Source organism: Labeo rohita, chromosome 13 (assembly GCF_022985175.1).
Source record: "Labeo rohita strain BAU-BD-2019 chromosome 13, IGBB_LRoh.1.0, whole genome shotgun sequence".
In the NCBI taxonomy this organism is placed as follows: domain Eukaryota; kingdom Metazoa; phylum Chordata; class Actinopteri; order Cypriniformes; family Cyprinidae; genus Labeo; species Labeo rohita.
Genome location: NC_066881.1, coordinates 27,525,950 through 27,551,361, shown reverse-complemented (window position 1 = coordinate 27,551,361; position 25,412 = coordinate 27,525,950). Strand labels below are relative to the sequence as shown.

Below are 25,412 nucleotides of genomic sequence, written 5' to 3'. Positions count from 1 at the left end.
GATCATTAAATGCAAAACTAAAGGCCCTTTTTCAGTGCAGCACAAACAGTTTAGTTAGCGAAACATCCATTATCTAAAAAACTTTAGTGCTGTCAAACGATTAATCGCAATTAATCGCAGCCAAAAAAAAAAAATGTTTGTTTACATAATATATGTGTGTTGTGTATATTTATTATGTAAATATAAATACACACACATGCATGGATATATTTAAGAAAAATATGCTATGTTTATATATTAAATATATTTATATATAATATTAATTATATGAACAAAATTCTACATGTAAATACATAAAAATATTTTCAAAATATATACTGTATGTGTGTGTGTTTATATACACAATAAATATAAACAGTACACCCACATATATTATGTAAACAAAAACTTTTATTTTGGATTCGATTAATCGTGATTCAACATTCAGTTTTGGAACGTTCTGGGAAACGTTATTTTATGACTGTAGAAAACAAAACCCAAAAATAATGTTCTTAGAACGTTATTATTTGGTTCCCAAAAATAACCAGGAACACGAACCTATACTAACGTTAGAGAAATGTTCTGTGTTTGGCTAGGTTTATGGAAATATACTGTAGCTAAAGTGATATATTAGAGTATTAGCATGTTTTGTCGACGCATCTTCAAAAAAAGATGATACAAAACGCGCATAGTTTTATAGTTTCCTCATCTTTTCTATATTATACGTGCCCTGACTAACTTTAAATTTTTTTATTATTAAAACGTTTGCAATCCTGTTGAAACCTCCACACTGAATATGGCTTTGAAACAATTTTACTTACACATTGCTAGTAAATTTCCCAAATAAACAAAGAAACAAGTAACACTAAACGAACAGGTGGACTGTCTTTTCGGTTAAGGTTTTCCCCTCAAGTACAGTTAAGTAAAACACGCAGCACAAAACCTCATCCACCGTCAGATGGCGCTGTGGTTCTGAAAAACCGCTGGAGGTGTGACAGCTGATACTATCTGGAAAATCTGTAAATGCCACGGCTGGAGTGTGTGTGAGAGTGGGTGAGCGGTCCATTCCAGTCCGTGTGTCTTTGTGCGTTGTAAGCAGTGATCTGCTGTCATTCATGGGGATCATGTATGGAGATGGAGACCGACTCGGACCCCCCCGAAGGGACTGCATGTGTTACCTGGGACCCCCGACCACCTTGATGCCCATGTAAGAATTTTAAAAAGCACCTATGCATGAGTGAAATACGTGTTTTGTTGATATGCTGCTTTACGCAGCATCACTTTTGAGTCGTGACAGATGTAGTAAATGTCTTTCTATTCAGGGACTGAGAGAAAAAATAAAGCTTCTAAACAAACCCCATTTAGAGTCAGTCGTGATGACAGTGATAAAAACTAACTACTAAGCTCATTACGCACAAGTCTATAAATGGTGCTGTAAGTCTCATGCGCATCTGGGTATTCCAAACGATGTCTATTCATAAGAACAGGGCGGATATAATAGTTCACTGTTCTATTTTGTCTATATATGCTACTCATTTAAAACTGTATAAGAAAAAAATGCCAGTTTCCTTGCATGTATCATAATGCTAAACGCGGAAGAAAAAAGTAGGGTGAAAAAGCAAACATTTTCAAAGGACTCACCATATCAAACTGTAAAATAAAGTTAGATTGTAAACATGCCATTTGTGAGAAGCACCAAGAGTAGCGTTAATTGTTCCGTATGTGAAAGGAGCGTCAGTGGAGTTGGTGCGTAAAGCTGAATCGCGCACGCCACCCGGTGGCCATAGGCTGCAGCATAACAAAGTACCCTAACTAATTTGCAATATGCTGTCAAGTCGTGATATACATGTATATTAAAATTAGCAAATGCAAATGCACTCAGTGCATCATGATCATGACCTGGTGCATGATCCAAAAACAGCTTCTGGTTTGTTAATTTATTCATTCATACTCCACATGCTATCTTACATCATTTTTTATTGCTTTCTACCGCGAAATTATGTTTTGATTAATGATTTCAGTTTTGTTGTTACACTTGATTACCCAATCGTTATTATCAGTGTTATTTACATTATAGCCTGTTATTAATTTAATTTATTAAAATGCTCTACATTGAAAAAATGGTGTACGATTTTCTTTGCAACACTTTCACTTAGAAATTGATAGAAAATTAACAAACAATTATGAATAAACGCCAAGTAACAGTGAATTAACCATTACATTTTGAAGTAGAAAGACTGAAACCGTATTTTCTTGTAACATATACTCCAATAATATTTGTTTTTACAATATTTTTGGTGCACTAAACTTATTTTATTTTTGTGTGTATTTCACAATTGTATATCTATACTTTCCACCAAATGATTCGTGGCCTACTGTACCAGTAGAGTGTTACACTATACGGAGCAGCAGTCATGTCTGGTTATCATCTCTCAGCCCCACTGCCTCCTCCGCTCGCAATGCCAGTTAGTGGAGGGTGAAGATTCGCGCATCCACCCTCTTTACGCACCGAAACAAAGCCGCGCTCTCGAAAGCCGTTTACGCGGAGTGTTTGTGTTTGAAAAACACCATATCCTCTGTTTAAGGAGGTGGACTATCCGAATCCCAATGTAATGAGAAGGTCTGTTTGTGTGCCACGGTCTCACTGGCACACCTCGCCCTCTGTGTCAAGCGCTCGAAGCCAACGCGATTCCAACTTTGTGTTCTTGTCTCCAGCGGAATGCGTAAATCCCCCGAGGTGAGTCCCAGAAGGCTGTCCGACATCAGCCCCCAACTCCGCCAGCTCAAGTACCTGGTGGTGGATGAATCGATTAAAGAAGACCTGAAGTCATCTCGATCAGTTGAGGACATCAACAGCGCGTCCATCGAGGAGAGGATCTTGAGAATCACGGGCTATTATGGCTACCAGCCGTGGAATGCCGTTTATAAGAGTAAGCAACTCATTTTCACTAATAAATCGTTTGCGTGGATCAGTTGTGAAACATCAAGGTACTGAGAGTCTCCCAGAGGAACCTTTTATTGCTTAGCGGCTCTCTCAGAGCTTAGCAGATGGAGTTTTAACTTTGTCTCAGATGTTTCTCCTAAAAAACAATTGTTGAGATGGACGAACATCAAAGCTATAAAATTAATGCCGATTGCATAGATCAGATCGTTTGGTTTTGGAAGAATTTGAGAATGTTTGAGTTCATTTTTGCTTGCAGACTTGTGGATCTGGAAATTCGGGCTGATAATTGTTGAGATTCTTATATTTCTAGTCATTATTATTGATTGATTGATTGATTTGCACAAACACTATCAGGGGAGAACAAAGAAGCTGAACTGAATTGAGCTGGATGATGACCAGTGTTGGGGGTAATGCATTGTTGAGTAATTAATTACTTTTCCCTGGATAAAGTAGGGGACTACTCTTCATTTTTCTGCAATTTAATTAGTTACTTTTAATGTAACTGCATCAAATACTGTATAGACTACAGATCAATTCTATATAAAACAATAGTGGATTTAACATCAAAATGTAATATCTAATGTTATGGTTTTTAATGTAAGCTTACCCAAAACTAATGATGGCACTGTTGTCTTCTGTAGAGCTGCTTTATAGATTAATCAAATTTGTTGATAACTGACAGATTTAGCAACATCAACACTGTTACTGATCTGAATTTAAACCAACATCGAACCGTCTTGAGGTGAATAATGACACTATTTGCTTTTTAGAGCTGATTTACAAATTTTAAGATTTTTTTTTTCTATTTCTGTTGTTTCTTGTTTATTACTGTGAAACTCCTTTGAAACAATGTGTATTGCAAAGCTACATAAAAGTGACATGACTTCTGAAACTTTAGAAGAAGCACATGTGGGATTTCTGGGCTCTTTTCAGCAGGAGAAAAATCTGAGAAGCTGAAGACTTAAGCTAAAGAACTGATTTATGACAGTGCAAGATTATATGCAATCATGCTGTGTTTCTTTTTAAATTTTGGCACTTTGAGAATTTGACTGATCTGCTGCAGGTGCAGTAGTTATTGCAAATATTGCATGGAGCATTGAGACATTTGATGATGCCTAAATTCTTTAAAATAACCAGACCTTTTAAAGGCACAGACACATCTTGGCACAGGTGAAGTGGGTGTTTATGCTTTACAGATATAAAGAGAAGAGCTTCCTGATTCTGTTTATCCTCTTTTGTGTGAATGTTCCCTCTAGATAAAGGAACTGTCTGCTTGTTTTGGGACCCACTCTGAGCTCAGAAACAAGCACAGTAATGCCTGGTGAGGCAGTATTCTGACTCTTATAAAACACCATCTGACTGACCTTTCATTGGGACACACCAAGAAATGCTTTTGTTACCTTATATATTGAAAATCTGTATAACCTATGTTACTCAGTTTAGGTAATGTATTCTGACTACTTTTTAGATTACTTTTTTATCAAACTTGTTTTAAATTTACCATCAAACCTTATTAATATAAAAAAACCAAAACAGTTTCCCAAACTGTGCATAATGTAAGAACTTCAGTGGGTTTGAGTTGATAAAACGCTAATAATTAATTAAATCATATAAATATAAAATAAAAATTATTTAAACCCCTTCAACACTAAACAGAAATATTTTATTTCCATTGTGTATATGTAATCATGTAATCCATAATAAAGTAACTGTAATCTGATAATGAGCATTTTAAAATATAATGTACTCTAATTACAAGTTACTTAATTTTTTACATCTGATTACGTAATCCAGATTACATGTAAACAGTTAATACCAGCGCTGTATATATATATATAAATATATATAGAGCCGGGGGGGGGGTATTTTAAGATCAGGGTAAATGAAACTTATTTTGTCTTCCGGGAAACATTTAACTCTCTGAAGGGTAGTATTATATGAAAAAATATGATATTTAGGCAAAATAAGTGTTACGAGTGGTTATGAAAAAAATGAACACCTCTCCATTCTGTTCAAAAGTTTTAACCCCCTGGCTCTTAATGCATAGTTTTTCCTTTTAAAGCATCAGTGACGTTTGAAATAGTCGCATATGAGTCCCTCAGTTGTCCTCAGTGAAAAGATGGATCTCAAAATCATACAGTCACTCTTGGAAAGGGTTCAAATGCACAAAAATGCTGAAAAACCAAAGACCTGAAGGACTTTTCTGAAAAACAGCAGGCAGTTTAACTATCATGACATACAAGGGACTCACAAACAACTATCACTAAAAAGCTGTGGGTCATTCAGGTAACAACACAGTATTAAGAATCAAGGAGATGTAAACTTTTGAACTGGGTCGTTTTTATAAATTAAACAATCATTTTCACTTGTGGACTAAATATAAGCATCTTGTATGTGAAATATCTTATTTAGGTCAGTACTAAATAAACTAATATAATGCATTTTGTATGATCCCTCTAATTTTGGTAAAGTAATTAACATTTCAACAGATTCTGACAGGGAAAATTAAGACAAAATTATTGCAAATTGCATATTATTTGGATATTGATTCATTTAATTTTTTGCCATTGTATTCTAATTCACATTTTTAAGTTTGAAAATACTTTTTGAGGCTACTCTGCAAATAACTTATAGATATAGGTGGACTGTAGTGGTCAAAGTTTTGGTTGGGTTCCCAAAGGTCACAGTTTTGAGACGTAGAACAAGTGATGCATGAACTGCTCCATTGTCACTACTGTCCCCTTGAGCAAAACACTGAACCCTAGTTTGTTCTAGAAGATCTCTGAAGTAAGTTTACTGTAAGTCACTTTGGATAACATTACATAATGCATAATCAGTGTGTATCGAGCAGTACTGCTGTTACTGCTGAATGACAAATTTATATGCAGAATTCTAAGTCCTCATATTTTGTGTGATCCACAGTTTGCTTCCTGTGTATTTACTGCCCAGGCAGCCGTGAAATGAGTCCCCTGATTTAAGTGGAAGTGAACTGTGATTGGTAAGAAAGGCTTTAGTAAATTGGAGGATGATCTAGAGAGTCTATTTAGCTTAATAAAGAGGAGATGAAGATCCTGTGTATATATGGAAACTCAGGAAAAGTAAAATGTTGTACACTTATAGGGAGAGTTTACTTAAAAATGAAAATTCTGTCATTAATTTCTCACACTCATGTCGTTCCAAACCCGTAAGATCTTTCGGAACACAAATTAAGATATTTTTGTTTAGGATCAGTTCTTTAAATGTATTTGAAAGTCTCTTATGCTCCCAAAGAAGTTCACTTCCAGAACAAAAATTTACAGATAATGTACTCACCCCCTTGTCATCCAAGATGTTCATGTCTTTCTTTCTTCAGTCGTAAAGAAATTATGTTTATTGAGGAAAACATTTCTGCATTTTTCTTCATATAATGGACTGATATGGTGCCCCGATTTTGAACGACCAAAATGCAGTTTAAATGCAGCTTCAAACAATCCCAAATGTGGTTGTAAACGATCCCAGTGAAACGATCAGTTATTTTCATTAAAAAAAAAAAAACAATTTAAATACTTTTTAATCTCAAACGCTCATCTTGTCTTGCTCTCCCTGAACTCTGTGTATTCTGGCTCAAGACATTTACTGTATGTCGAAAAACTCTGAACGTATTTTCTCCCTCAACTTCAAAAATCATTTCAAAATCATCCTACATTGCTGCAGAAGTACCGACACAGTCTTTGCGAAGTGAACATGCAAAAAAGATCAAACACCCGCAACAAAAAAGGTAAAACGGTGATATAGGATGATTTTGAAGTTGAGGGAGAACATGAGATGGGAGTTTTTCGACATACCCTAACTGTCATGAACCGGAAAAAAACAGTCCAGGCAGAGCAGGACAAGATGAGCATTTCACATTAAAAAGTATATAAATTGTATTATTTTTATGAAAATAACCAATCATTTCGCTAGATAAGACCCTTCATCCTTGGCTGGACTCGTTTACAACCACATTTGGGATCGTTTGACGCTGCACTTAAACTGCATTTTGGAAGTTCAAACTTGGGGCACCATATCAGTCCATTATATGGAAAAAAAAACAATGCTGAACTATTTTCCTCAAAAAAACATAATTTCTTTATGACACTTTCAATTTTTAATGATTGTTATTAATGCTGTTAGAAAAGTATGAATCATATTTTTGCATCAGAAATATAGAATCATGTTAATGCCTGTGTTTGTATGAATAAAGAAGAGTTACTGTAAGGCAGAGAAAGACATTTTTCCTGTAACTCTGGGGCTTTAATTACACTAGTTTCCTGCTCAGCATTTAGTGAACTACTGAGCAGAAGCCCACTGTTTTCACCGTTTTCCTCACCAAGTTGATTTGATAAAGCACTGAGGTTTCCATCACTGTCAGCTTTACAAGACTGTGATAAATGCTTCTCAAACATACAAAACTGTGTGTCTGTTCCCTCTAAGCACTGTAGAGTTACACCTCTGCGGTTTCGGTTTCTGTAAACACTTTCTGCTTATGACTGTTATTTGTGTGCTGCAGGGTCTGAAGTTTGTTGTAATATTACTGGTAATGTGTGTAGTCTTATCAGTGTGCGCTGATTTCATTACTCTGTTTATTTTTAGGACTGAGGAATTGAACCATGTTATTTTTAAAGTGATAGTTCACCCAAAAATGAAAATTCTGTCAATAATTACTCACCCTCATGTCGTTCCAAACCCGTAAGACTTTCATACATCTTTGGAACACAAATTAAGATATTTTTGATGAAATCTGAGAGCTTTTTGACCCTGCATAGACATCAATGTAATTACCATGTTCATGGGCCAGAAAGGTAGTAAGGACATAAAATAGTCTATGTGACATCAGTGGCTGAACTGTAATTTTTATGAAAGCACATTGTTAGCCTTTGTATCTTGTTTTGTTTACTTACGCCTAGGTTTTGTGATTTTATCCTATGCACCGTGTTGTACATTGTGATTTGGGCGTTAATATTGGACTAGAGGTGATGTGTTTGAAAATATGACAGTATCTTTTACAGTTTTAGTCTTAGGTGATATCCTTGACCAGCCTTTGTCACATTTGCCATTCTCACCCTTCAATCAAACAGGATTTCATGGACTGAGAATAAAATTGGACACCACAAATTGGCTTCCGGGGGGTGTCTATCAGAGGACAGTGGAGGCAGGCAAAGATATGTATTTGTTCCTTAATGATCTTTATGTAGACTAGAGAGATCTGGCAGCATCTCACAGTAAATGTGAATATAGACACTCTCAATTTCTATTTAATAGGTTTGGTGAATATAACAACACCCTAAGAAAACATCAAGCAGCTAAGCGCAGTTAGATAGCTTAGGTGAGTCATGTAATTTCGATTACTGTTGAAAGTCTGTGTTAGCTCTAAATGAGGCCTAAAAATAGCACTTTTCATTGGTTTTCAAGTCAACATGAGGCATCTAACAGAGGTCCAACTAGGCCAAGCTGTCCGTGCCTGAACCACCGGAGCATCAGTCAGCAGAAATAAAAAGAGTGTGTTTTGATGCTGGTTCAGAGCTTAGTAAAACCCATGAGAATCATTACTTTTGTACTTTACAAGAGAGTTTGTTTAACTCCAGCAGAGTCAAGTTCTGCACTCTGTAATATTGTCTTTTACTATAGTAAAGCCCTTGGGTTCAGCTCACACAGCTAAGAAGAGCTGGTTGGCTTTGGAGAGCTCCCGGCACTTTCCACAAATAGAGTACACAATAGGGCCTGAAACTACCAAAAAAAAAAATTTATTTTGCTTTTTCATAGTCATTGAAAGGATGTGCTTAACCTTCAAACAATGTTGAGGTTACTTAATAATTATATGCTTTATGATACAAGCCATTTTAATTTTAGTTCATTTTTGTAAAGTTTGTAGATTTTGTCTGCATTTTAAAAAATTATGTGATTTTATATTTTCTAACAAGAAATATTAAATAAAAAGCTAAATGTAATATATAAAATGAAAAAAAATATTATTGCAATTATAAGTTTGGGGTCAGTAAGAGTTTTAAATTAATATTTTTATTTAGCTTTTAATAATGTAATATATATATAAATACAAGCACATTCATGTATATATTTAAGAAATATTTTCAAGCATATATATTTATTATAATTTTTATAATTTTATATTATATATAAATAAAATTATTTTGTATATTAATAACATATTTCTCATATATATACACATTAATTTGTGTGTATTTATATATACATAATAATTGCACACAGTACACACACATATATTAGGCAAACTTAAACTTTTATTTTGTATGTGATTAATCGCGATTAATCGTTGACAGCCCTAATATATATATATACACTTTTTAAATATGCAATAAATATATAAATAATGTCACAATATGACAGTTTTTACAGTTTTCTATTAAATAAATGCAGCTTTTGTGCGCATAAGAGAGTTTGTGCAAAAACATTTGTTAAAGGAGAAGTTCAATTCCAGAACAAAAATTGACAGATAATGTACTCACCCTCTTGTCATCCAAGATGTTCATGTCTTTCTTTCTTGAGTCATAAAGAAATTATGTTTTTTACGGAAAACATTTTAGGATTTTTCTCCATATACTGGACTTCAATGGTGCCTCTGATTTTGAACGACCAAAATGCAGTTTAAATGCAGCTACAAAGGGCTCTAAACGATCCCAGTTGAGTAGTTACAATTATATACTTTTTAACCTCAAATGCTCATCTTGTCTCGTCTGCCTGGTTCATGACAGTTGGCGAAAAACTCCCATTTCATTTTCTTCTCCAACTTTAAAATCATCACTGCAGAAGTACCAACGCTGTGTTTACAAAGTGAACATCAAAGAAGATCAAACAGGTACAAAAAGGTAAAACAGTGATATAGGACGTTTTTGAAGTTGGAGGAGAAAATGAGATGGGAGTTTTTCAACATACCCAAACTGTTATGAACCGGAAAAAAGAGTTAAGGCAGACGAGACAAGATGAGCATTTGAAGTTAAAAAGTATATAAATTGTAATTTTTTTTTTTTTTTTTTTTAAGAAAATAACTAATTGTTTCGCTAGATAAGATCCTTCTTCCTCAATTAGGATTGTTTATAGCCCTTTGATGTTGCATTTAAACTGCATTTTGGACATTCAGAACACCATTGTAGTCCAGTATATGGGAAAAAAAAAAAAAAATTCTTTACAAATGAAGAAGGAAAGACATGACCATCCTGGATGACAAGGGGGTGAGTACATTATCTGTACTCCTTTAAAACTTCTCCTTTAAAAAATCTTTTTTTGCAATCAGGAAAAATTATGCTAAGCTAATTATATTATGCAAGGATAAATAGTTTATTTTACCAGTTAAAATGGGTTAATGAGTTTCAGTTCAGTAGATCCTGTCAAAATTATAATGGGTCTATAATACTAGCTAGCTTGTAAGTTTATTTAAAATATCTAATAATTCTAACAAGAAAACAAACATGACATTTGTGTCTGTAACGCTTTTAAAGTGTTAAAATTGTATCTATTAATGTATTCATGCATGGAAAATGACATATTTAATTCACAGCATAAATAAAAAATTTAAAAAATACATTTTTAAAAATGAAGGCTTCATTAATGGGAAGAGCACAAAATGGTGTTGCTCCAGTCTGGATTCTAAACAAATTGCATAAAAGCCCAGCAGAAACTAAATCGACCCGTCTTGCACTAGCCTGCAATTACATGTAAATTGCATCTACAGCTAAAAGCAAAGTCTAAAGGTTTCCTTACAAATATAATATGCAAATCACATGGATAAAAGTGTTGCTCTGCTTCACCTTTTCTGAAAGTTTAATAATAAATATACAGCAGCCATATACACACACAATCCTTTTAAATGAGGCAATGTTGCTTTAGAACAAGTGGAAGTTTATTAGCAGACTTTCTACCTGTGCTCTGCAGTCAGAGGTCTGCAAGAAGGTGAACACTTCCATTAACCTCAATACAGTTGCAGAGGAAGAGGAGCTATATTTTTTCTCTGTAATGGTGGGTTATGTAAGATAAGTTTAATGAATTATTTGTGACATGCATCTGCCACTTTGCATCATCCTATGCTGCGTACAAGAGCCTTTGAACTTTTTATTGAAATTCTACCAATTGCTGCCTGATGAAACACCCCTGATTTACTTTAGGAAAGATTATAGGGTAGAACTTGCACTGTCCAAAACATCCGCTTTTCAACATACACATGCAAAACTGGCTGATCCTTGGCACGACTGCAGGCAGCAGCACAAAGTCGATTCTGTGCTTGCTTGATCTAATATTTGATGTTTTAAAAAATGTTGTGGATTTAAGCAGCAAACGAGAATCGCTAAAATTATTCAATATATCTTGAGACAAAGGTCTTAATTATTTTCAGTTTTGTTTAAGATAATTAAAACAGTAGTTTTTAAATAATGAAACAATATGTAAAAGTATGGTATTTGGGGTAAAAAGCACCCCTGCTGTTGGGGCTAAAAGGCACAATAATTAACATGATAATTAATAGAAGGCTGACCTTTTCAGTTGTTGACATGACATTGTTAAATTCAGATGCACTGTAAAAAAAATTAAATAAAAAATCCGTAAAATTTACGGTAAAAAAAATCAGCAGCTGTGGTTACCATAATTTTCCTGTAAAAAATACGGTAGCAACGTTTTGGGTTTTACGGTTTTCACTTAAATTTACAGGTAAATACCGTAATTTCATTAACTGATATAATATTAATCTACCAACCTACTGAAGTACTGAAATCTGTATTGTACCCTTGCAATACACTGATAACCATCAAAAGCATGTGATGATGAGAAAGTCACATGATGAACCAAAACTAATCACAGACAGTTTTTAAATATTAACATGTATAGAAGGTGCACAGTAGAGGTCGACTGATGTATCGGTTTTGCAGATTTTGCCGATTTTGCATTAGTGGAGAAAGGACAGCAGTATACTTTTGCTCGTTTGGTGATCAAATAAAGTCTTGTAGACCGCCGCTTGAATTGAATGTGACGCGTCCAGTGTGTGTGATACCGGATAGTTGCGAGTTCTTCTAGATGCGATGCTGCAGTTTTGCCCGTTGTGTGACTAACATATTTTTATATTTTGATTAGATAACCACAAATGTTCTAGAATATAAGCAGTTAAATTGTGAAAGTACACAATATCCATATGTATGCAATTTCAATACTGTGGCATTTGTATAGATATTTAAAGATGTCCATCTTTAGCTTGATTGTTGATATAATGGTAACAGTTTACAGTATGAGTCCATTTGTAATATTAAGATTGATAAAAGCTGTAGAATAGAAGCATTGTTCCTTGTTAGAGTGTGTTAATGTCAGCATTTACTGCTAAATTTGAAAACTTTTAGTTGCTTTTGTTAACATTAATAAACAATGAACTAACTGTAATGATCAATATATAATTAATATTAGTATTTTTATTAATTTACCAAGTATGGTTCAGGTTTTTTAAATAGTAGAGCACTATTTATTTTCCGTTCAGTATTCATTTTTATGAGATCTCCTTCACTGCTTTCAGAATCTGTACATTTTAAAATGATTTGGTTTCTGTATTTTAAAATATATGTTTTATATTAACACAGTTTATTGACAGTATATTTATTGAACCAAAAAATATTCTTTTATTTATCAAAATAAGCAAATCGTACAAACTTTGATAAAGTGATTGTTTTGTATTAAATAGATTATTACAAAAAAAAAAAAATTTAACCAAAGTATTTGTATCAATACTGTGTGCCTTTTACCCCATACTGGTGAACTTTTATCCCGTGTGTGGGGTACAAGGCCCCCCCCTTGCCACCTTATACATTTATGAGATTTTTAAATAAAATAAATGACTTGTATGATTTATTTTCACACAAAATTTGTTGTTCCATAAATGTTCAAAACATATTTTTCTGCAATCATACACAGTGAAAAGCACATTTGAGTGCCTTTAGCCCCATTGTACCCTGTTGTAGTTTGTTTTTAAATTTTAATAAAACTAATGTAATTGAAAACTGAAATTAGTTTCATTTAGTTTATTCAGAAAATGTAGAAAGGTAGCTATAACTTATTGTTCTTACATATAAAAACATATTACAGAAATATTGCCATAGATGACATAATGGAGTTCTAAACTCTAAAATTTAAAGGAACAGTTCACCCCAAAATGAAAATGATCTCATCCTTTGCTAAAGAGTGATTGATACCCACTGTATGAACAAAAAGTTTATTTTTTTAAACAATATCTTCTTTTTTGTTCATCAGTCATATAGGTTTGGAACAACATTGGTGAGTAAGGCCATGTCCACACTAATATGTTTTCGTTTGAAAACGCATTTTTTTCTCTCCGTTTTGGCCTTCCATCCACATTGAGATGGTGTTTTTGGTCAAGGAAAACAGAGCTTTTTGAAAACGCTCTCTAAAGTGGATAAATTTGAAAACTGTGTTTTTCCGTTGCAGTGTGGATTGTGAAAACAGAGGCTTATGAAAATGATGACGCATGTTTAGTCATGTGACGCATATTGTACCAATAGATATCCATGTTTATACTGGTAATTGTGGCTGTTATGTGGTATTCATTTTCACACTGCTGTTAAAGATATATTTGTACACTCTTCACATTACAGTCCTAAAAAGATGACAGAAAATGTACTCAGTTACTGTCCTGACTCCTGCAGCTAAACGTGAGGGCAGCTGCTTTTTATATCAAACATGAGGTGCGCGACATGAACGTGTCAGTGAATTATGAGATATTTCCGTAAATAAATTGATCCTGCCAAGAATTGCATTAAAACTTATTATGTCTGTTCCGTCTGTATCATCTAAGTGAGTTTTTAAGCATGTGCATTATGGCGAATTTAACGTTTTCCTACATTTCAGTGTGGATGAGAAACATTTGGAAAACACTTGAAAACGCTAGTGGGGGCGGAGAGCGTTTTAAAACGAAAACTTAATTCATGTAGACATAGCCTAAATTCTCCCAGGGTTTTCATGTTTAGGTCAATAGTCCTTTTAAAGGCACAGTTCACCCAAAAATGAAACTTCTGTCATTAATTACTCACCCTCATATCATTCCAAACCTGTTTATCTTCAGAACAAATTAAGATATTTTTGATGAAATCAGAGAGTTTTCTGACACTGCAACAATGCAACCACATTTAAGGCCTATAAAATTAAGGTTGAGGCACTGATGTCACATGGACTATTTTATCAATGTCCTTACTACCTTTCTGGGTCTTAAACATGTAAGTTGCATTGCTGCCTATGCAGGGTCAGAAAGCTAATTAATAACAGAATTTTCATTTTTGTGTGAACTGTCCCTTTAAGGGCATATTTATATATTCCATATGTTTAGATATTCTGTTTTTTGACAGATTCCCTCTATTACAGCGTGCAACAGAAGCCCGTCAGCCCTTTTGCACTCTTTCCACCCTTTTAAACAGACTTTATTTACTCTGCAACTGAATCCAGTTATTGTGCCGCAAATAACACTGTTTTTGATTACTGTCATCAGTTCTTGGTTTGATGGAGTGGCATTAGCCTGTAGGTGAATTGGAGTGCTAATGTAATCACAGTCTTACTCTGTTGCTGTGGTGCACTTGAGCTCAGCAGCGTCACTGCAGGCTACGCCAAGGGAAACCGTCCTTGCAATTAGTGTTCTGTGAGTCACTTTAGATAAAAAGCATTCACTCAGTAATAACTAACTAACAAGCTGATGAAAGACTCAGTGCAAAACTCCATTAAATGTGTCATTAGTGGTAACATAAACAAATAGGGATGCTAACAGGGTTTACAAGTAGACAGCGTAGTGCTTGCATCCCCAGTATCACTGTAATGTTTTTTGCATGTATCTAATTCACATATGAGTTCATAACCTAAAATCTGTCTGTGTGTAGGAGGACCACCAGAGCGATGTATGAGTAATAACATGAATCATACTGAAGTACAATACTAATCTGTTTAATCTAAGATTCTTGTGTGTTATGAAGTTCTGGTCTTGGTTTACAGTTGACCCGAATGATCAATCATAAACTGATTTATTTTAACACATCTCACTGTTGTAGTCATTACAGGACTGGCTTACATCTCTCGGCTCATATGATGTAAAATGGTTCATGGCTAAAAATGAAACAGCTGAAAATTGCCTCAGATAAGATTAACTTGTACAGTCATGAATTATGTACTAAGGTCTGGAGGGGATAGACTGGGAAAAGATTATGGCATGACTTCATGTCAGCATCTTGGGGCATGATCTGCCTCAGTTTTTTATTTATTTATTGTGAGAAATACACTTTAAATATTGTAGCTGAAATAGTAAAACATACCTGTCTAAAGACAGAAAAACTAGGCTCTGGAGAAAAACAAGGAAAAAATTAACAGGGTTGTGCTGTTATGTTCAAGCATACAAGCCAGTTTTAGATGTTCATTTAATATTAATACTTTCTGAGTTTTTAGCGATTTATAAAGTTATTTTAGAGCAAAGCTTGTTCAGTGGAAGTGATGGCTGCTTAGATGCTGGCAAAAATGTAAGAGACAGCAGATAAAATGCCTGTTTGAAATGATAATAAGAGATAAATGTGACAGGAATTAATATGACAACAGTGCTTATAAAGTGACATCAACTTAAGACAGTCTTTAAAGTTTATCCCTTGAGTTACTTTTGATACTCTTTTTATTTATTTTTTTCCTATAGCATTTTAACATTTTAAATAGCTTAATGCATAATTCACCCAAATATTACAATTTTGTCATTTACTTAACCTCACATTGTTCTAAAACAGTATGATTTGCTTTCTTCTGTTAAGCATATAAAAAGGTATTTTGGTATTTTTTTGGTATTTATAAATAAATAAATACATACATAAAAATAAACATTACCTACACTATCAGAAAAATAAAGTATAATTTATATTTTTACGTTACAGTGTAATCAATATTCTATTTATTAAAGCCAAGCATGAATCTTATCAAGTTAGTGTTTTTAAGCATTTTACATTTATTCCAAAATAATAACTCAAGGCAGTAACAATTTAAACAACATATTTTATTTGTTGATTTATGTTCAGCTATTCTTTTTAATAGTTAACTTTTTAACTGTTTTTGAATTTTTTGGATCATCAGTCATCAAAGCTAGGTAAATATTGGTCACAGACACTGAGATTTACTTTAAATTTCACCAAGCCGATTACTCATTAAAACTCCCACAGAACATGTTTTCATGCCATTTCAAGTCTTATTTTGACATAACAAATTGGTTATATCTAAGGGTGTGAATTGTTTACTTACTTTTTTAAATTAGTCTTCCCATTAACACCTTTATATCGTTCATACAGAATGATTTGCGAACACGCACAAACACATCTATCGCATGAACCAATCACAGCCAAACAAAACCAGTCATATCCAATCAAATCACAATGGAGGCACTGCCTCCTCTCACGTGAGTTTCCCTCATTCATTCTCAATTACCCCCATCAAACTCGCCACATGCTTTAAATAAAATAAAATATCAAAAGTCTGAGGTGTGGAATGACATGAGGGTGAATAAATGATGACAAATTTTTAATTTTTTGGGTATACTATCCCTTTAACGTAAAAAAATACTACTCGCAACAACAGAGAAACGCATGTAAACCATTGTAAACTATTTTGCTCTGTTTCACTGTGGTGCGCTTATAATGGTTTTTACACCAAAAACGGACATAATTTTGTTTTTCATGATCATTTTCCACTCTCCCTCTCTCTGACCCATTAAATAAAACTGGCAGACCATTGCATGAGCTGTGACATGTAAGGTAGCAGCCAGGGAAAAACATTGGTCTATTTCATGCTTTAAAGAGCTCTTCAAAAGGTCTGGCCCTGGCAAAACATCTATTATAATATAATGAAATACTGGCAATATACTTGAAAAAGGTCGAGAATTTCTTGTGACTTTCATTAGAATGATTTCTGAAGGATCATGTGACATTGGAGTAATGATGCTGAAAGTTTAGCTTTGCCATCACAGGAATAAATTAAATTTTAATATATATTAAAACAGAAAATTCTTTTAAAATGTAATAATATTTACATTTTACTGTATTTTTGATTAAATAAATACAGACTTGGTGAGCATAAGAGACTTTTTTTTTAAAACATTAACAAAATATTCCACATTATTTCAGAACTTTTGACCAGTGTATTCCCTCATAAATAGAAAACTAAAATTGCTGATTAAAGGGATAGTTCACCCAAAAAAGGAAATTCAGTCATCAGCTGCAAGCAGCGATTACCGGGGGGTTCAAGTGTCATAGAAATATTATATTTTTTTAATGTTTATGACTGTTATAGCGCCAGCAGTGGTCTGAACTCCTTAAAACTTTGCATGATTGTTTAGAATCACCTGACGCATGTGCTCAGCAGGTTTTGTGACGTTTTGAGTTTTCCTTTAGGCTTTATAGGATTTTGGGTAAATTTGGACAGACCCCTTTTCTAAACGACACCATTATAGCTTCCCGAAGGGTAAATATCAACATTTTTATTGATTGCGAACGTCAGTCCTGGAGAGTTCTCCACCCCTGACCTAGAGAGTTGAGAGAATTGTACTACTTTTCCAGATTTCCAGATTGAGCGAAAAACCTAGGACTAGTTCACAAAAGTAGTTTTTATTACATTTTCTTAATCATTTAACAAACAATTTCATTGACAGCAGAGGTTCTAGAGGCAAAGTAGTCTGTAATGAGGAGTTCTATCATATGATACAAATATCGCACGCATGTATGAAAAACCGTGCCACGTACAATCAATTTACACACTTAAAAAATGCGTTATTGCCTCCCAGTGCCCGATTTCTTTAAAATTTCTCACAGAACTTCGGGGCCGTGAGTCAAACAGGCCCACTGAGTTTCGTTCCAATTGGCCTCCATTAACCTTGTCTAACAGGTGCTCAAAATTAATCAGCCAATGGCAGCCATGTTTTTTGAGATACACAAATGTCTTTATAGACAACTGTGGCACTTTGGACCGTGCTCAGTGATTGCATATGCAAATGGTTGCATAGGTTTAGCAATTTTTTATGTTTTTTTCCCTCTTAGGAACACAGATCAAGATATTTTTGATGAAATCTGAGAGTTTTCTGACCCTGCATAAACAGCAACACAACTACTACGTTTAAGGCCCACAAAGTTTTCCTTTTTTTTTTTTTAATAAGGTGACCTATGGAATTGTGCATTCAGTGAATTTCAATTTTAAGCAGACATTAAAAAAGTACTTGTATTCATTTTACAACAACCTTGGTTTTTCGCTGTTGGTGACTGTCTCTCTCGATGTGACCCTTGGATTTGATTTGTTATTTTACAGTCTCTCTCTTTGGACTCATGCTTATATGGAGTGTTTGTCCATTGATTGGCCCCTCTAAAAGTTCCAGCTCCGCTCTAAACAAGGTCAGACTGCTCCCCAATGAAACAGCCTCAGTCTCTCTCTCAAACACACACACGATCAGATATATACTCCTCCCGTTGCTTTTTTAACACTGTCTATCAATCACTTACTTTATCTCTCTTAGCAGCGCAGTGCTAAAAAGGAGAGCAGGTCTCAGTGTACCTTGGTGCAGCTGCTTCTGTGAAAATCCAAGTGTTTGGTGTGTGTCAGCCAAGATTAATTTTAAGCAGAGCCTTGAATCTGAAAAAAGCATGAAAACAAACAAGAGCTGAAAAGATGCAAAAAGTGATGAAAAAAGCCTTGTTTACCTCTTCTCATCTTTCAGAGGAGCTTTGTGTGCTGTCACTGGGAAATGGGGTTATGCATATGCACATATGGATCTTTTCCCAACAGAGGCTTTGGATCAAATAAAGGTCACAGAGTTGTGGGAATGAACCCTGGGATATGTCAGTGATTGTTCTAAAACAATCTTTAACAATTGAGTTGTCAGTTTAAAGCATTTGCCATAAGAATCTTTGCATGTTTTTTTAAAGTGAAATTGTGCATTTGTTTTACTTGCCAAACTGTATGTTTCTAAGTCTATACTCTCACTTCTTATCAATTTAATGCATTCTTGATGAACGATAAATAGATACATACATACAAGATGTGAACACAAAATCAATCTGTGTTGAAACTGTTGCTAACATTGATTCTTTGTGTCTTTTTGATTTATGTCCTAACCTAAAAACACTCTCGCACACTATGTGGGTGGTTAAACCCTCCTGCTGGGTCGTCTGTTTGATGGTTACCAGAAAAGAATGACAGTCATCCCAGAAAGGTCAGCTAGGTGCTCGAAAACCCAAACCAGTGAAAGTAAACTCAGGATAAAGGAGTGGGAGAGATTTCAAAGAGAGGATGAGAAAGAGCTGCTCTGTCTTTGAACTCTGTTTTCTGTCCCCAGTGAATCTGTCCTCCGTGTGCACAGACACTTGATGTCCCTTCAGCCTGGATCGACAGAGAAACGCTATACCTTGTGGCTTCTCTCTCGCTCTTTTATATTCAGAATGACACTGTGTTTGGTGTCATTGATCAAAAGGTTGTAGTTGCGCTGAATAAAATGACTGGCATTACCTCAAGGCTCAACAATTACTCACTTCAAAACGGAGCTATACGGTCAGATACAACTGTCTGCTTGTGAAAAGAAGATATCAATCATTTACTCTTCTCAGAATAACAATAAAATGCTTTATGAACAAATGTTGTGAATGTGCTTTCAAATAATAATTAACCATTTATGGTATTATGAAAAATACTTTCCAATTAATCTGCAATCTTCATTTCAACTTTAAACATCTGCTAAATGTCTGTTTTCTTCACCCAGGCGAAAAACAAGTGCACTTCCTTAATGTACTTAAAGTGCTCTGTTTTCACACACTAATTTTGTACTTAATATACTAAAAATTATCTTTAGTACTTCTTAAGATAATCTCAAGAACATCTAAGTGTATGTACTTTATATTCATGGTGTCTCAAAATAGCACAGTTGAGTACACTTAGATGTTCTCAAGATTATCTTAAGAAGTACTAAAGAATAATTTCTAGTATATTAAGTGCATGAAAATAGAGCATTTTAAGTACATTATGGAGGTGCACTTGTTTTTCAGCTGGGCAGTGTTTGCATGGAATTTTTTGTTAAACAATATTTGCATTACACCATACACAAAGGACAAACAATACACTTTATAGCTATTCAGTTGTATTTAAATTCAAAAATGAAGTACATTTTGGAGCGCTTTGGTCTTTGGAGCATGTTATGCATTTAAATATTCTCTAAATTTAGGAATGTATAAGAAGGAATTTGCCTGAAATTGAATCAGAACCAAATTGAATCAGAAATTCAAAAAATAAAATCAGTGCAGATTCTTAGCCTTAGTAACTAGTTGATTGTATAGATATCAAAATTCTTTATGCCAAGGTACAAAAAAAAAAAGTATATTCACTGTGAAATGCACAAGCATTACTGCTGATTGCATTAAGCAAACCAGAATAGTGAAACCTTTACCTTGAAACCACTGTTGGAAATGAGCTGTTGGAAATGAATCATTTTGCCTAAAAATGAAATCGCACATTGGTCTCTAATTACATATCTCTTCTCTATGATCAAAAAAAAAAAAACAAGATGAGAAGTGGTAGTGAAAGTGATGTGCAGATGGTTCTTGAGTGGTTTTGGAAGGTGGGTGAACAACTTTAAATAAATACCTGCTTTACTTCCGGCATCATTTTGTGTTTTCTTTTAGTCCATTTCGATTTGTTTCCATCTATTTCTTGCACTCGTGGGACAATGAGGGATGATTACTTGTTGATTACCTATTACAGCTCAAATGCAGCTCAAAGTGCAACTAGAGGTTTTGTTGAAAGGATGCTGTAATTTTGCAATAGACTAGTGGATTTAGTGATGCTCACAACAACAACATATCCATCCACCCATCATTCTGTTGTTTTATCCATCTATCTACAGTTGAATTCAAAAGTTTATATACACCTTGCAGAATTTGCAAAATGTTAATTATTTTAGCAAAATAAGAGGGATCATACAAAATGCATGTTATTTTCTTTTTATTTATTACTGACCTGAATAAGATATTTCACATAAAAAATGTTCACATATAGTTCACAAGAGAAAAAAGTAGTTGAATTTATAAAAATGACCCTGTTCAAAAGCTTACATACACTTGATTCTTAATGTTTGTTACCTGAATGATCCACAGCTGTGTTGTTGTTTTTTTTTTGTTTTTTTTGATTTAGTTGTTCACGAGAGCCTTGTTTGTCCTGAGCAATTAAACTGCCTGCTGTTTTTCAGAAAAATCCTTCAGGTTCCACAAAATCTTTGGTTTTTCAGCATTTTTGTTATTTTGAACCCTTACCAACAATGACTTTATGATTTTGAGATCCATCTTTTCACACTGAGAACAACTTAGGAACTCATATGCAACTATTACAGAAGGTTCAAACGCTTACTGAGGCTCCAGAAGAAAAAACAAAGTATTAAGAGCCAGGGGTGTAAACTTTTGAACAGAATGAGGATGTGTACACTTTTTTCTTATTTTGCCTAAATATCATATATATTTTTTTCATTTAGTACTGCCCTTCAGAAGCTACAGAGATACTTACACGTTCCCCAGAAGACAAAATTAGTTAAATTTACCTTGCTCTTCAAATTCAAAAGTTTTCACTCCCTGGCTCTTAATGCTTTGTTTTTCCTTCTGAAGCATTAGTGAGATTTTGAACCTAATGTAATAGTTGCATATGAGTCCCTCAGTTGTCCTCAATGTTAAAAGATGGATCTCAAAATCATACAGTCATTGTTGGAAAGGGTTTAAATACTAACAAATGCTGAAAAACTGAAAAATCTATGAGACCTAAAAGACAGCAGGCAGTTTAACTGTTTAGGACAAACAAGGAACTCATGAATAACCATCACTTAAAAAAAAAAAACACACCTGTGGATCATTCAGGTAACAAAACAGTATTAAGAATCGAGTGTATGTAAACTTTTGAACAGGCTCATTTTTATAAATTCAACTATTGTTTTCTCTTGTGGACCACATGTAAACAACTTTTATGTGAAATGTCTTATTCAGGTCAGTACTAAATAAAAAAAATAACATGCATTTTGTATGATCCCTCTTATTTCAGCAAAATAATTTAGATTTTGCAAATTCTTTTGACTTCAACTGTATCCGTCATTCTTTCTGTCTATCTGTTGCTTTGTTGTTCTATTTTACTCTGTGCTTTATCAAGCCAAGTATAGAAAAACCTTGCTTTTCTATTTAAAATTACATTTATCCGAATTTCCTTTGTTGCATCCTCTTTGAACCTGTATTATATTTAATTCAAATTCACGAAAGGTATTCTCAGTTCATTTTTGAATTATTATTATCATCATCATCATCATTTGCTGTTTTTAGGGTCAGCTGTCAGAACAAAACTTATTAGAATTTAAATTATCCTCACATATTTGCATGTTTTGTCTGGAGTACTGCCTATAGGTGAGCACATGTTCTCACAAAACATCTTGCTACTTTATTTATTGAAACAACCTTGTAAATATTTTAACCTGTCCTCTTAGGGGACTGAGAACTGGAAGAACAACTGACTCCTGTATACTCTTATCCTGAATTTTAAAGGAATAGTTCACCCAAAAATGAAAATTCCATCATTAATTACTCACCCTCATGTCGTTCCAAACCCATAAGACCTTTGTTCGTCTTTGGAACACAAATTCAGATATTTTTTATGAAATCCAAGAGCTTTCTGACCCTGCATAGACTCAGTATCATTATCTCATTTTTGACCGAGATAGCTTTAAGCTGGTTTTGCATCTGAACTCTTCAATTGTTGAATAAAGTTGTTGATTTAGTTTTTTAGTTCTGATAGCTTCATAAAATTACAGTTGGACCATTGATGTCACATGGACTATTTTGTAGATGTTCATGGCATCTTTCTGGATCTTCGGATTTCATCAAAAATATCTTAATCTGTGTTCCGAAGACAAATGAAATGTCTTAAGGGTTTGGAACAACACAAGGGTGAGTAATTAATGACAGAATTTTCATTTTTGGATGAATTCCTTTAACATTCATATTTCTATCACCACCAGGCACATGGGCAGATGCCTGAGCCAAACTGATCACTCATTAGCAGGAGAAATTAGCAGCGCTTTAAAACACAAGTCAGAGGCCAGCCTGCCAGGACACGTCAACGAGCTCTGACCAGCGTGTCAGTGTGTGTAAAGTCATTGCGGCCTCAGGGTGTGTAATACCCACCACAGCCCGGCTCCATGCACACAGGAAAAGCAGGCAATTAGAGCAATGCTGGTGACATATCCAACACGACAGCCAATGGGGGAAGGGAGAAAGAAGAGGCAGAGACAAAACACCCCCACCCTCTTCACAGCCCCCCTCAGGCAGGCCTGCCCCTGCCCACCCAGACTCATTCTGTATTAGACTTTCCATCATCTTTTTCATCACCATCATCATCAACTAGAAATGAACCCCTGTTTCTAAGACTGACTGCATGCTATATGTCAGTGCAGATTTAAACAGCATATTTCCAGTGGCATTTTGAAAAAGACATTTGAACAGCACATTTTCGATTTCCCTGGCTTTTCAGCATTGGAAAGGTCATACGTTTACTTTCAAGACAAGTTGGCAGGTACCAGAATCATGATGCACAGAATTGCCACAATTGAGAAAACTGGGAAACTGAACTTAAAGGCAAAGGTGTGTATTTATTTATTTTTTTTTACTTCTTATATGCGAGTCCTGGAATTTGAGGAATTTGAAAATGAGCCATTTATAGATTTATATTATTTATTTATTTTTAAAAAAAATAACATTATGTGGGAAACTCAGTGACATTGAAATGCACTCTTTATGGATAGCACTATTTATTTGCATTTGTTTTAGTACAAGATCCACTAAAGGAATTATAAACCACCCAACATAAACTGCAATAATGGCGCAACCAGTAGTTTGAGTGTGTCTGACCAATGGCAGACAGGGAGGTGTGTTCTGGAAACATGCCCAAAAAGACACTAGAGACACTTTGCCGACACTAGTAACACAGAAATGCCACATTTCACCTTTAATTAAGCAGAAAATATCAGAATCCTGCTGAAATGTGAATGCCGGAGGAATGGAGTTTCTTCTTTTGAATCTTCAGTGTTCATAGATTTTCAGTCATTTTGAATGTACAATGAATAGTTAATAAGTTTCTCTTAAGGAAAAAACACTGAATATTATTTGAACTTCTCAAAAATGGTGCTTATCTTTGACATAATCGTCATTAAGGATTTAAGTGAGTCTGTTCTGAACTTGTTGCAGAAGTGAAAGCATTACTTGAACTAAAAGTGTTGTCACCTCACGTCTCTTCCCCCGAACCCTAGAGACTTTTAGTCCAACAAAAACTGTCAAGAGTTGGAACATCTTTATAAAAATACATCCATTTTCAGCAAAATTTTTCTCAGGTATAATTAATTCTCATATGAATAGGCAAGACTTTTGAAGATGATTCCCAGAATACATCATCAAGTCCTCATCATTGCTCTTTCACTGTAAAGTACCATGTCTGTATACTCAGTTGATATATGCAGTTTAAATAAAATATACTAGCTATTTTCTTTTCACATCCTGCAGAATAGACACAGTGGTATGCAAAAGTTTGGGAACCCCTTGCAGAATCTTTGAAAATGTGGACAATTTTAACAAAATAAGAGAGATCATGCAAAATGCATGTTATTTTTTAGTACTGTCCTGAGTAAGACATTTTGAATAAAAGATGCTTCCAGCAGTGACTGCATGATTTTGAGATCCATCTTTTCACACTGAGGACAACTGAGGGACTCAAACAGAATTATTAAAAAAATGTTCAAATATTCACTGATGCTCCAGAAGGAAACACAATGCATTAAGAGCTGGGGGGTGAAAACTTTTGAACAGGATGAAAATGTCCAAATTTTTCTTATTTTGATACTTTCTCGGAAGACAAATTAAGTACAATTTACCTTGATCTTCAAATTCAAACGGTTTTCACCCCCGCTGGAAAACGGTCAAATATGCAAAAGGTGCTGGAAAACTGAAGAATCTGCAGGACCTGGAGGAGTTTTCTGAAGAACAGTGCTTAGTTTAACTGTTTAGAACAAACAAGGGACTCATGAACAACCATCACAAAACAAAACAACAGTTGTAGATCATCCAGGTAAATAATTTAAATAATTTCAGCTATTTTTTGTCTTGTGGACTATATGTAAACATATTTTATGTAAAATATCTTACTCAGGACAATACTAAATAAAAAAAAAACATGCATTTTGTATAATCTCTCTCTTTCTTATTTTGGTAAAATTATTCACATTTTCACAGATTCTGCAAGGAGTTCCCAAACTTTTGCATGCCACTGTACTCAGACTAGTCTGCATTTCTCAAATGGTGGGTTGCAACTGAAACATGGGTTCTGGGTCTGACAGGAAATGCTATATTTAAATAATAAAGTGCAATTTGTGCATAGTTAGAATAAC

General features: G+C 34.4%; 1 protein-coding gene across 1 annotated transcript in view; it reads left to right on the top strand.

Annotated features, from left to right (window-relative positions):
• The first annotated feature begins 1,014 nt into the window (after positions 1–1,014).
• slc35f3b (solute carrier family 35 member F3b) overlaps positions 1,015–25,412 on the top strand; it is an 84,308-nt gene continuing 59,910 nt past the window's right edge. Inside the window, exons 1-2 of the mRNA XM_051125831.1 lie at positions 1,015–1,186; positions 2,695–2,909. Of these exons, the coding sequence (XP_050981788.1) occupies positions 1,095–1,186; positions 2,695–2,909 (307 nt within the window). The 5' untranslated portion in view covers positions 1,015–1,094. The remainder of the gene's footprint in view (positions 1,187–2,694; positions 2,910–25,412) is intronic.